The sequence below is a fragment of the Pomacea canaliculata genome, linkage group LG1, assembly GCF_003073045.1.
Source record: "Pomacea canaliculata isolate SZHN2017 linkage group LG1, ASM307304v1, whole genome shotgun sequence".
Taxonomy (NCBI): Eukaryota; Metazoa; Mollusca; class Gastropoda; order Architaenioglossa; family Ampullariidae; genus Pomacea; species Pomacea canaliculata.
In genome coordinates, this window is record NC_037590.1 from 21,713,785 (window position 1) to 21,727,869 (window position 14,085).

At 36.9% G+C, this 14,085-nt stretch overlaps 1 protein-coding gene across 1 annotated transcript in view; it reads left to right on the plus strand.

Annotated features, from left to right (window-relative positions):
- The window catches only part of LOC112560593 (low-density lipoprotein receptor-related protein 1-like), a 104,262-nt gene that overhangs the window by 85,751 nt on the left and 4,426 nt on the right, over positions 1 to 14,085 (plus strand). Inside the window, 25 exon segments of the mRNA XM_025232529.1 lie at positions 150 to 318; positions 1,045 to 1,148; positions 1,334 to 1,465; positions 1,835 to 1,954; positions 2,221 to 2,472; positions 2,808 to 2,924; positions 3,182 to 3,298; positions 4,588 to 4,704; positions 5,270 to 5,389; positions 5,627 to 5,746; positions 6,041 to 6,187; positions 6,504 to 6,638; positions 6,818 to 6,946; positions 7,320 to 7,405; positions 7,934 to 8,107; positions 8,995 to 9,179; positions 9,457 to 9,677; positions 10,283 to 10,462; positions 10,871 to 11,066; positions 11,448 to 11,581; positions 12,091 to 12,273; positions 12,526 to 12,618; positions 12,894 to 13,020; positions 13,334 to 13,404; positions 13,967 to 14,054. Of these exon segments, the coding sequence (XP_025088314.1) occupies positions 150 to 318; positions 1,045 to 1,148; positions 1,334 to 1,465; positions 1,835 to 1,954; positions 2,221 to 2,472; positions 2,808 to 2,924; positions 3,182 to 3,298; positions 4,588 to 4,704; positions 5,270 to 5,389; positions 5,627 to 5,746; positions 6,041 to 6,187; positions 6,504 to 6,638; positions 6,818 to 6,946; positions 7,320 to 7,405; positions 7,934 to 8,107; positions 8,995 to 9,179; positions 9,457 to 9,677; positions 10,283 to 10,462; positions 10,871 to 11,066; positions 11,448 to 11,581; positions 12,091 to 12,273; positions 12,526 to 12,618; positions 12,894 to 13,020; positions 13,334 to 13,404; positions 13,967 to 14,054 (3,517 nt within the window).

Genomic DNA, 14,085 nt, shown 5'->3' on the forward strand with positions numbered 1-14,085 from the left:
AGAAAAACAAGTCAATTGACTATAATCACACCTATTGGCAGCTACATATAAGTGTTCTTTTTCTGAAGTAATTTCTTTCAATAAAACTTTGTATATTATGTAGTACTATTGTAATAATTGATCAGATTCTTAAATTTTGTTTTCTTCAGTATTGGATGCTTATCACCTTGACCCCTGTGAACGCCTGCAGTGCTCTCATCTGTGTCTGCTACGGCCTGTAGTGGTTAATGGGATAAATGCAGTTGTTGGGGGATGTGCTTGTCCAGAGAATCATTACCTTGCACTTGACAACCGCCAGTGCATTTCAAATTGCACCAGGTGAGTGTATGACTGATCCCACTACATGTATGTGTTTATTGAGGCTGCTTTTACCAGATGAATGTATGTTGGCTGCTCTTATTGATTGAACTCAGGTGAGCTTATGGACCTAGAATTCTGTCCTCTTGTGAATCTGTGTAGAAAACTGTTATTAGCCTAAGAATGTGAATGTAGGGTTTGCCTTCCTTGTCAGTCTGTTGGTTAGGGCTCCAACAGATAATTCCAGGTGCACTAAGAGTCTGTATTTGAAGCATTGGTGGACATTTTTGTCTTAATTAGAGAACTGTCGCTTACTTTCCATTGCCTTTTGACACGAATAGAATTTTTTTCCTAGATATATTAAAAATATTGCATCATTCTGTCCGTCTCTAATTTTAAAAAAAATATTTTTCTGATCTAGAAATAAGTGAGGATAAAAAAAAAACATGAGCAGCAAGTAAATACTGTTAATGTGTACAAAAAAGCAATATTTTTTTGTTCAATCTTTGCATCTTTAGATGTTAATATGATTGAGACCTGATGCTGATTATATGCAATCAGTTTATATTAACTTAAAGGTGTTTGTGTTGGTGTTTGGGTCATGTGACTAAGACTAGAGAAAGGAAGCATGAGTTGAGAGTGCCTGTAAGGGGTGGGGGGAATGTAAAGTTAAAAAGTTGTAGTGTTTACTACTTGCAAACATTAAAAATTTACTTCAATATTTTTTCTTCTCTTCTCTTGGAAAAGTTCTCAAGTACTGTGCAGTTCAGCATCCAAGTGCATACCCTTTTGGTGGCAGTGTGATGGCCACAAGGATTGTGAGGATGGATCTGATGAACCGGAAACCTGTGGTATGTAATCTAACAGATGCAGCTGGACTTTTGAAGACCCTGGCAGTTTTAAGCTGTCTGCTCTAGACCTCTTTTACCCTTATAAATATCTTCCTAAGCCTAATAATACTAGATTGATACTCCAGCAGATGAATTGAGTGGGAATAAACAATTGCTGTGTGTCTTTTTTTTTTTTTTTATAACAGGCAAGTACTACTGCCAGCAGCGTGGCATGTACCAGTGCCAGAATGCCAGTAATTCTGGAGATTGTCTCCCTCCCTATCAGATTTGTGATGGCCAAGCACAGTGCTCTAATGGATCTGATGAATTATTATGTGGTAAGAAGCATTGTATAGTTAAGAAACAAGTGCCACTTTCTTACACTTATTAAACATAGTCTAAATATAGGGCATTGCAACGTCACTGAAGATATTTTTAAAACACTTTTATGACCCCACACTTTACATATGTCCGAATCAAACATAAAATTCCAAGCAGTGTAATGGTAGTGTGCTGTTGTAATGGCAGTGTCCAGTGCTGTTCTAAAGCTCAGTATTTATACTGGTAGGAAGTAGTGGGAGGTTTAGAGATGCCCTATGCTACTGTTAAGGTATTTTTGATTGATATCACTGTATAACATAACTGAAGACAGTTTGTTTGAAGTGATTTTGGTACCTAAGTAATGTTTGCGTATTATTTTTCTTCAGAACCTTACCAGTGCTTACAACATTATATGAAATGTAAGGTCGATAATAAGTGTATCCCTGAAACACAACGGTGTGACAATCACAATCACTGCAGTGATGGAGAGGATGAAAAAGATTGCAGTAAGTGGATTGTGTTTACTTGCATGTATTTTCAATATTACATGTGTTTGTGTATGTGGCCTTTCTGTTTGCTAGGATAACATTTTGGAAAATGTGCAAGTGCATTGATATTATGTGTTATGGTAGTGATTTAATGAATAAAATAAGCTGATATTTGTATGTTTCTGTGAAGTTCTTCTGTAGATTGATTCTATCACAGCAGTGTTCCAGACTAGAAATCTTTCTGGATGTCATTTTAATACTTCTTATTTCTTTCTTTTAATTAGTGAATAAGACTTGCAGCCCCAACCAGTTTCAGTGCAACAACACACGCTGTGTGCCCTTTGTTTGGCGGTGTGACAATGATAACGACTGTGGGGATGGCTCTGATGAACCTGAGAACTGCCGGGCATTGGAATGTCAGGAAGCTCATTTCAAATGTAATAGAACTGGCCGATGCATCCCTCAGGCTTGGATGTGTGATGGTGATAATGACTGTGGAGATCAAGACTACTCTGATGAAATGAGTCAACAGTGCCGTGAGCTTTTTTATAATTAAGATTTTTTTTCCTTTCTTTCTTCTCTCACCTTCTCTGCACTTTTATCCTAGGACATTGTTGATCACCAGATCTGCTGGACATTTATCTTAGCTCTTTATTTATTAACTCATTGGACCCACACTGTTTACTGTGCAAGTCTGATAGCTATTGCGACTTAAATGTAGAGTGAGACTACAGTTATGAGCTGGGTGCTGTCTATTGTTAATTTTATAGAAAATAGTTTTCAGTAAACAAGTAAAATATTATGACACCAGTCCACTCCCCATCAATGTAGATCCTTACACTAACTTCATTATCCTCTCGGGCTTTTCTAGACCAAAAAACATGTGATCCAACTTACTTCAAGTGTACCAATGGACATTGCATTCCTGGTCGATGGCATTGTGATTTTTACGATGACTGCAAAGATGGCTCTGATGAGGCTGGTTGCCGTAAGTCATTTTTCTTTCTCCCTTTTTTCTTTTGTTTACCATTTTTTAAATTGAGATTTACAGAAAACCTAAATTATTCAATATCTACTATTATTATGGCGAAGACAATTTTATCAAAATACAAACATTTTTTTTTATCATTTACACTAAATCTAGAAATGCATGAGGCATAAGAACTCCATCAAGGCAAGGGCTGGCCTGCAAGAATTTTAGAAGTCTTTTTATAAACATGATTTAATTGTGAATATACTTTTCAGAGCGCAAGAACTGCTCAGAAGCAGAATTCAGATGTGAAGATGGGAAATGCATACCCAGGAAACTACAGTGTGACCGAAATGTAGATTGTTCTGACCACAGCGATGAGAGAAACTGTGGTAAGTGGTTCTTGTTTAGATGCAGGCACGCTAGACACATGAACAAAGTGGTCTATAAGTAGCAGGTAATTTTTAACTAGCCTATAACAAGCCATATTTATTTTTCTAAATGCTAAAGAGAAACAAATCTTTTTAGTTATATTGATGTTATATGTTGGAAAATATTAAAAGATGGTAGTACAGTAGAACTTTGATTATCTGGAGTAATGATTGTCGACCGGATAATCAAAAATCATAGATAATCGAAAATCTAAAAATTTGCAAATGCTAGAATAGGTGCTGTACAGTGAACTTCTTACCTTTCTTGTGTTATGAAGTTTCCTTGAAGAAATCAGACAGGAGACGCTACTTTGTATTCTTGCAGCACTTCAATTTTGTTGACATGCAGAGTTTGTGAAGTGTTGAGGATGTCACTAAAATTTGAATCCTCTTCTTACTCAAGAAAGTCTAGCAATATTTTGGCACAATTTAATGCTTCTGCATTTGAAACTTTCTTTTCTGAAGCTTCGTCTTCAACTGCATCATCATTGCTTTCTTCCAACATTTCTGCAGCAATGGCATCATCTTTCACTTGATATCCAGGCTGATCATTATCAGAAAGTAGCAATTCTTCAGTGTTTTTTCTGTTGACATCTTCATATCCATTTACATTTTAAATTTCCTCCAAAAGCAATGCTGCTCTTATTTCTTGGCTTTCAATGTCATTGATGCTTTCAACACTATTCATCGCATCAGGGGACAATTTTTGCCATGACTTTCGAAAGGTTATGTTCGGCATGTTATCCCAACTCTCTGAACATGAGAAAATTGTGTCCAGTATTGTCCATTTCTTGTAAAAGTCATGGAGATCTCTGTCTTCTTCCAAGATCAAATGGAGTAAAAATATAATATTCTATAACAACGCTTGAATGCTTCTAAGATACCCTGGTCCATAGGTTGCTGTGATGTCACATTTGAAGGAAGATATGCGATAAAAATCTGGCCATCGCTTGTTTTCAGGACATATTCATTTGGACAGGAAGGAGCATTTCCCAACAGTAGCACATCTTTTTGTGGGAAATTTTTGGAGCATATATGATCTTGAACATTAGGAACAAAATATTCAAAAGAACCAATTTTTAAAAATCTCTGTTCATTTATGCTTTAGTCTGACTGCAGTAAAGGACAGGAAAATAGTGCATTTGTGTTCCCTTAAATGATTGTAGATTCAGGGTTTAAGACTATGGCTGCTGTAGAAGCATATCTATGTGTTTCTTTTTATATTGTCTTTTGTTTTTTTAAATGTAAAGATTCCAACTGCACTGCAGAGGAGTTCAAGTGCAGGAATGTGGAACACTGTGTTCCACTGGCCTGGAGGTGTGATGGAGATACAGACTGTGCTGATGGTACAGATGAATGGAATTGCCGTGAGTACTGCAGACCTTTTTGTCTCATTTCTCTGACACTGGTTTTGTCAGCAGAAGCAGGATCCCCCTGTACGTCCCATCCATTCTCCAACACTCACATTAGCTATGGGGTGTTAGTTTTTGTTGGCCTGTATGTCGAAAGACTTTGAAAAACCTGTACTGTCAGATGTATGTGGATGAGGTAAAGCTGTGATATACTGACACATAGTAAAATGTTTAAGTCCTGTGGCCCCCATTTGGAACTTACATAAAACTGCTCCTCTGCATACTGCAGAAAGTTATTAAAATATGATTACCACAATCAGATTATCTCCTAGCAACAAGAGTTGTAAAAATATTAAAAAGCTTTGCTTACATGACATCACCTTAATTAGAGTAATCGATTATGTACTTTATTTAATTTTTGAAAGATTATTTGTGAACCATTCTCATCACCCAACCATCTTCAGTTAATTACTAAGTACAATTTGAGTTCATTTTTATTTAGCAGCTACATTGAAGTTAAGCACACTGTCACCGCCTACATTGTTGATTAACCAGATTTACTTTTTTCCCATGTATCAAGAACGCACCTGCCCACCAGGAGAGTTCCAGTGCAATAACAGTATCTGCCAGCCTCTGCTGTGGCGTTGTGATGGTGACAATGACTGCGGTGACCACTCTGATGAGGACGAACATTTGTGTGGTGGGTTTTGTATTGTGTCCTGGGCTTTTTGTCCGGCTTTCATATTTCCAGAACTGTCAAATAAAGCATGACTAATTAGAGGGTTACTCAGTAATTTTACTACTTGTTAATTATTTAACACTAAGCTTTTATAGAGAGTTCTCAATATTCAAATGCTAAGTAGTAGAAACTGTTATATATTGTCTTGCTTAGCTCTATGTTTGTATGTGGTGTGTGTGTGCACATGCGTGAATGCAGCTAGTTTCAGCTGTGCCCCAGGACGATTCCGCTGCACCAACCACATTTGCATCTGGAACAGCATGGTGTGTGATGGCAATAATGACTGTGATGATGGATTAGATGAGAATAACATCACATGTAAGTCCAGACAGCTGTTTAATACCAGAAAATCTAACTATACACAGCATTTCAGATGGTGCTATAACATGTTCAGAGCATGCCTATCTATATGGACTTTGTGCATGCCTTGCTGTAAAATAATTGATTTAATATATTCACCATTATGTATATCAACCACAATACTGCTGGAAAAGTGGAGAATCTGACACAGAATTTGTGATGCACAAATATAATTGCTTTGCAACTAGTATTTGCTCCCCATCTTGAGATTTTGCTAGTTGTAAAGCTAACTTATCCTCTGTTTCATTACAGGCTCTGAAAGGAACAGATGTGTGACTCCTAATATTCAGTGTCCTCTCTCTTACTTGTGTCTGCCACCCAGCAAACTGTGCAATAACATCACAGACTGCAGCACCACTCACATCAACGACCAGTCTGATGAGGACCCAGCTTTTTGCAGTCAGTTTTCTTATATGTATATTGTTACCACTCAGTTTTCTCTTTCATTTATGATAGTTGACATTTTATCTCCCTCTTGTATGTGTGGTTTAAAAGTTTTGGTGGAAAAGACATTTACAGATTCAAAAGACTTCATGGTATAATTGAGCTGTTAACACTTCTAATGATACACTACATTCTCCCAACCAACTTTCATCTGTATTTCAATGCTGCTTGTGGCTCCACACACTAACAGGCAGCAACAGATAAGCATTTCCTATGTTTGTCCTGAATTTTAAATGCATTTCTGATTATGACGTAAACCTTGGTGTGACAGGAACAATGGTGCCATATCAAAACTGCAGTGAAAATAGAGGAGGTTGTGACCATACTTGTCACCAGATGGAGTATGGTGTTATTTGCAGCTGTAAAAAAGGCTTTGAACTGGCTGATGATGGTCACACCTGTACAGGTAAACACTTTGCTTATGCAACAGTTTTTAGTTTATGCATTTAGGATCATGAACTTCAGTTAAAGTAAAGTTGTATATCGATGCTAAATTTCATGTGACATTTTTTTTGCGGTAGATTTTGCTTATGGGGGAAAAACACATGTTTTCAGTTTATTATATTTTGACTCTTTTTCATGCAGAAATCAACCCGTGTATTAAGTGGAGAACGTGTTCTCAACTTTGCAAGTTTGACAACCAAACTCATACACACAACTGCTCTTGTGAGAAAGGCTACCAGTCATCTGGACTTTACTGCTTAGCTCCTAAAGGTGGGTTTTGAACAAGCCTTTATTCCTAAAATGGCACATTCGTACTAGGAAGTAAATTTGCTTCTTTAAAACAATCCACGTTCATCTCCTTTCGGTCTTGTGCTCCAAACAGCCACAAAATATAATTCTCTTGTTTGTCTCAGAGACTCATAACTTGCTTCAATATGAAGATAAAAAAGCAGGCTTATTTTCAAAAGGACTTAAGTTCTGAGAAATTTAGAGAAAGCTAAACTATATGTCAAACTGTTCCCCATAACATGTTTTTATTTGGGAGAAATTGGCATGGCACCAAACGTTATCTATATTAAACTAACCACTATACTACAAGGGGGCTACAGTAGAAGTGTACCTATTTTTATGTACCTACCACTAGATGCCCCACCATCTTTGCTTGTGGCTATGAATGCAACACTGCACAGAGATGTTCTCAGATCAGCAATGGAAACCCCTTCTGTGGAGGTAACAGCTATGTATTTTTGTGTTTAAAATGTGTTGGCACCTTCATGATCATGTAGATCAAAACATAGATGTTCCTTTTGTTCCTACCCAATTATTTGGAACTTTTCTCATTTTAAGAAAACTTAATTTGCAAGATATTTTAAAATGCTTTAGTAATACATACTATTTGTAGTCTGGAATCTTCAATAAAAATGTTTTAAGAAATAGAGGCAAAAGCAACAAATATAAATTCTCACATCGCACTAAGTGATGTTCTAATTTTATAACAACCATGATCTTCATTGAATCAGTACTCTTACCTAGAGCATTACTTTTACAGCTACTGTGCAGGAGTCGCAAGTAATTCAAGGTTAAATACAGTGTTAGGAGGACGCTAGTGCAAGATTGTTATTTGACAGTTTTGATCTGTTCATTGATGATTCCAGTCTTCACCTTGCTACTCTTAATGTTATCATCAGATGGGTTTCCTTAAGTGTCAACATTCTGTAAATTTTCTTTGTGACTTTAAAGGGTTTTGGCTTTTGACAGGTGGAACTGCACACAGGACAAAAGATTATTTCCATGGATGTGGACATGAATGGTAATGATTGGCAGATCTTCTATAGTGTCCATAACAGACAGGAAAACCTGTGGCACATCTACAAAAAGACCATTTCATCTAATGGCTCTAACCGCAACCGCAGAGATGTTTCTCCAACCAAGGTGTGCTTAACAACTGGTGCTGTGGTTCCTTTCTGTTGTAAAGGAACACTTGAGGTTTCAAATATATATATATAGACAAAGCAGGCTTTTAGTTTGATCCTGTGTTTATCTGCATGCTTGCCCACTGTGTTTATTGGTAAATATTATTGTTTGAAACAGGACCATTTTATAGTTTTAAATTTAGAACAGTTGGGAAGCTTTGGCATCAGAGGGTGTCATTTCATTCATGCATAGCATGATTCACTTGCGCATGGAGCCAGACAAATTCTTTCTCACAGACAAAAGGCAACTATTCTTTCACTGCAGGCCCTGTTTAGAGTTGCAAATCTACAAATGTAATAAAATGACTGTTGAGACCTGCTGCGTTATTTGGAGTTCACTCTCTTTAAAGACTGAAGATAAAAAAGCTTTTTGGAGAAAATATTAACTTTTAAATCTTCAAATATTGTTCAGCCTTATATGTTTTGGTCTCATTTCAGATTCTCTGTTTACCATGAATAGTGTTGGAAATGACATTTTTTTTTTAATCACTTGTTATGTGCTGTGCTGTGTATCATAATTTTTTTTCAATCTTTATGACAAGAGATGTGTGCTTTTGAAAGATTATTAATACTCTGATTCTTTCCCATAATGCTAGTCCTTTTCCGCACTCTTCCTTTTGCAATATCATGTTACTCTCGTTCTTTGGTTCCTTTTCGTGTTTTCTGTATTTGATTTTATTGATCATTAGTACTGTTGTTTATTCTTTGATAGTTCAAATGTTATTTGTTTGTTTTCCTGTCCCTCGAATGCTGTCCATGTTTCATTCTTGTTCTTAAGCGCAAAGAGTATCCTTCTTAGGAGTGTGAGCATGCGCTTTGCAAATTTTATATTTATTATTATTACAGATCTACAATAGCACAAATGAGATTCGAGGTCTGAGTGTTGACTGGATCTCCAGGCGTCTGTACTGGGTTGATGCTACCCAGCGTGTAATTCGTGTGGCTGAATACACTGGAATGCGCAGCAAAGTGGTAGTAAATCACACACAGCTGCATAGTCCTCCAGCCTTAGTTGTTGATGCTGCTGCAAGGTGAGAGCAGCAGGGCAGTAGCAGTAGTTATCTGAGCTTTTAGATCAGTTAGGAACTCTATGGCCGGTCTCTGATTTTTGTTTTTGTTTTCATCTTCAGTCTTTAATCTGTAGAATAAACATTTTGGCAAAGGAGAGGAAGATCCTTTTAACACCCAACCCTTTTTTTTCTTAGTAGCATAAATTATAGTCTGTATAGTCTCTTATTTAAATTTGTACAATTATTATTAAGAAGGGCTCTCATTTGCCACCCTAATTTACTATTCTGCTGACTTCAGTAAGCTATACTGGACAGACAGAGGGCTGTTTGCCAGCATCAGCTGTTCCAACCTGGATGGCTCCAGTCGTGTGACACTTGTGGAAAAGGACATCTACTGGCCTATTGACCTGGCATTAGACTCAGCGAACGGCCGTCTTTACTGGGTGGACATAAAAAAATACACTTTAGAAACAGTGTCCATGATTGGCAAGGATCGGCACGTGGTGCACAAGTTCCCTGGTAAGAGAATGAATATTTGCACCAATACAGTACATGCTACACAACACAGTATATGCCAGATACTCATGTATGAGACTGTGAGGTTTTGATCACGATTGCTTGGTTTAGGACCATCTTTTTTCACAGTCCACATACAGAATTAAAAAAATTATTTTGTTTTTGTTATAAGAGCACTTAATCTCACTTGGTAGTGAGCTCAGTGTGCATCATGAAAAGAGTACCACACAAAAAAATGTGAAGTGACAGGACTTTGGAAGCTCTGATTTGTCCATTCAGCTTTGTGTTGCTTTTTCAGTTTGATTTCATCCTTGTACTCCAGCAGTGATATCATTAGGTGATGACATTTGCAAATTTACATATACAGGAATGTTCACATGAATTTACATGTTTAGCAGATAGATTACTCCATGCCAAAATTTTTTTTAAAAAAAAGCATTCACATGTAAATTGTAAATTACAGTTTGTTATTCTAAAAATTTATTAATTTATTATAATTCAGATTAACATTTTGAACAGATTATTTCATACTATGGTCCATTTAATCTATTTCAAATGTATATCAAAATGGGCTTGGACATACAATTCTGGTTTATATAATTTTTCAGCTTCAGAACCACCACTGGCACTAGATGTGTTTGAGAACTCAGTATTTGTTCTGGTATCGGGTAGTGATGGAAGCATTGTCTTGGAGCTTGACAAATTTCTTGGTCGAAACCATTCAAAGATGTATTTGCCTGATCATACCCATGACATAGTTGTGGCCCATCCCTTGAAGCAAAAAAAAGGTAAAGATACCTTTTGTGTTTATAGCTGACCCTTCTACATCTGTTTAATTCTAGACAGCAAGCCATATATATCACAAGCTTTTTTCACAGTAGATGCAATATTTTGATTGCATAACATGAGACAGGTTTGTAAGAGCCTGCTTAGGATTTAAAAAAATTATTTCATATGTTGAGTAAGTTGAGGATGTCATGGTGAAATACAAGGTGACTGTTCACTAATACAACAGCACAATAACTCCTGTTATCAGACTACATGTACTGTTGATAATTACTCATGCAGATGAAGTGTTCGACTGCTGATCATCCAGCATTACTAGTAATGAGGTCATGAGGTCATCAGGTTCGTTGTGAGCCTGAAGGAAACTCCTTTCTTTCACACATCACAAAGCAGTGGGTTTTAATTTTCAGTGGACAGTGCCTGTGATAAATCAGCATGCAAGGAGACACAAGTGTGCTTCAACCTTCCAGATGGTCACACATCTTGCTTATGTCCCGATGGAGCTGTCATTGATGGCAAACGCTGCTCCTTCCAGAAGCCATGTCCCCCTGATCATTGCATGAATAATGGCACCTGTTTTGAAAAGCTTGGAGTATCAAAGTGCAGGTGAGGGACACATAAAGCAGATCTATGCCTGGATTGGAGTCTGAGTTTGCATATTTTATGTATTTTCCAAGTCATCCACTTTTGTTTGAATCTCGTGACTAATTGGCATCCATTATCCTGTTTTACTCCTTGGCACCTATAGCATTTGATTGTGCACTATTCCGTGATCACCACCATCCAATTTCATGTGGTCTTTCCGAAAAAATATTTCCTTGCAGATGTGAGATAAAGGGTTTCAGACTTGTGTGGGGAAAGTGTGTAAAGATGATGGTCTGCCTGCAGACTCTTTATGGTGCATGCTACAGTATTCTCACCTATCAGCGACTAGTGAAAGAGTGCTCATTAATAATATTATAGCACTGAATTTCTTAATGGTTGCAGCTGCCCACCTAATTTTCAAGGAGAGCACTGTGAGATAAGTCGTATCTTGTGCAGTCAAGATCCTTGTCTGAATGGTGGCACTTGTTTTGCGAAACCGTATGGCTTCAGCTGCGAGTGCCTACCTGGTTTCTTAGGTAAGTAGAAAGCTCTAAGTAGAGCAAATGAAGTGCTGCTGAGATGGAGTGGAATAACAAAGTTATAATTCCAAATATATTCAGAAGCAAGCAAAGTAATTAATATAACCATGTTTGCATGGGTGCTTAGTTGCCATATCTAATAGTTACCCTGGAAATCTTAAAAACTTGATTGTTATGGGATAGGGTTGCGGAAAAACTCCCAAAGCTAATCGCCTGAAATTTCAATATTCTCCACAGCAATAGGCAGATTTTCTTTATATATATTTCTAGTACAGTATGTTACAACTTTATTCATCCTTAATGATACTTAATGGTTGTTTTGAGTGATTTTGAGGTATCTTTGGCCGAAAGCAGGCTAGGAGTATATATTGATCAATCCTTCATGAACGTGTTGATATATTTTAGTTACTAATTTACTTCTGTGCTGCGTCACATTGAAGCTTTTTTCCAACTGTCAGACTGGATTTTAAATCCCCTTGTTAAGATATTTTCTTCAAAATGCATAGGTGACACTTGTGAGCAGTGTGTCAACCATTATTGTGCCAATGGAGGAAAATGTATACAGGAAGGATGGCAGCAGAAGTGTAAGTGTCTGGATGACTTTGATCCTGCCACCAACTGTAGATTTGTTACCTGTGCAAAGTCTTGCCAGTTGGGAAACACTCCTGTTAATATCTCTCGGCAACCAGGTGAGTTGTACCAGTGTTTAGATTAGTTTGCCTACTGATTTCTTGTGCTTATGAGGAATTCTCAATTAAAAATGTCATCAACAAAAATGTCAGCTGAATGTTACATAGACCACTTTGATATGGACATGAAAAATTTGCACTGATGTGCCGTTGTAAAAGGGCACGATGTATGATGCCCTGTGCAGAATCTTGCTTATGTTTTCTTACTCTGCCAATTGTATGTCAGTACATACTATAATATTTTGAAAACAGAATGTGACTGTAACTGTCCCCCATCATACACCGCAAGAGACTGCAACAATGAGTGCATCGACTTTTGCCTTAACAAGGGTGTCTGCAGCATTGGTAAGTAGTCTACTGAAGATTGTATGGCTGCATAACACATGGGTTTCAGATTTTTGTTTTCAAATTGTACATAAACATGTGAAGCCCAGCACTTGAAGTTACAGAAATCTAAAGGTATAAAGTAGCTATCATTCAAACAGGACTTTGTTTACTTCAAGGAGTTGACACCTTGGTCTCTAACATATACTTTGATGTCTTGTACTGAAACATTTGACAGCATGATTTTACTCAAGGTGTCAGATTTAATTCCATGAAAAGTATGTATATGATCACAGATCATGACACCCAGGAGCCAAGGTGCAGGTGCGATGAATTTCATTCAGGAGAAAGGTGTGAAAACTGTAAGTGTGAGCCAGGAGGAAAGTGTTTGGATGACAGCACAGAGGCCATCACATCCTGCAGGTAAGGGTCTCATAACATCATGATGATTTTCTCTCTCAAGGCTGTTGGGTTAAATAAGAATTGCAAAAATGAAACATCATCATGTTTGTCTTTAAAAGTAAAAGGTGTAAAATTGGGGCATCAAACTATAAGTGACTCACTATGTTTGGGGCTTGTTTCAGGAACATAAATATGTAAGACTTGGAGACTGACATTGACCTTGAAGTTCTTGAAGTTTTGCACTATTTTCTTGATTTCACTGTAAGATGAAAACATATTTAGAAGGTTATGTTATACATTAAGAATTATAATTTTTGTTTCTTTCATCTTTAAGGTGTAAAGATGGTTACAGCGGTCACTTCTGTGAGTCTTTTCAGACCACCACACAAAATCGATCAGGAATAGGTAAGATAGATTTAAATGTTCTTTAATTTCTAGTGCCAAAGCCACACTGATTTAGGATGGGGAAAGACTGAATTCAGTGTGTGTACAGTCGTCCCTTACTATATCGCGGTTCACTTTTTGTGGCTTCACTGTATCGCTCTCTTTTTTTTTGAAAAAAAGTCTAATTCTGTATCATAGAGTTTTTCTTTATCATGGGATTTTGTGGTATATATATGTATTTATATAAGATTTATGATTTTAATTATTTTTGCCTGAAAATTTTAAAACAATGTAAAAAATGTATAAAATGTTAGTTCAAACATATTAAAAGAATATTAAATTGAAATAAAATACAGTATGTATAGGTATTTCATCAGCGGATGAATACTGTAAATAAATATAACACCGCTACTTCGCAGATTTTCACCTATCACTGGGATTTCTGTAACATAACCTGATAGGTGATGGATTACTCTAACCCTATACAAAAGAAAACTTATCTTTTTTAGCATGCAGAGTTGACCACTGTTTCACAGTTCTGGAATGCCATGTTAAATATGTTGTGTTTTTTCCTGAATTATAGATGGACTCCTGGTTGGAATACCAGTGGCTGCTGCAGTAGCAGTTATTGTGTTACTTATTATTTTCATCGTGGTGAGGCGCAAGAGGAGGTGAGTGTGAAGTGGTCTGTGAAATTCAAAG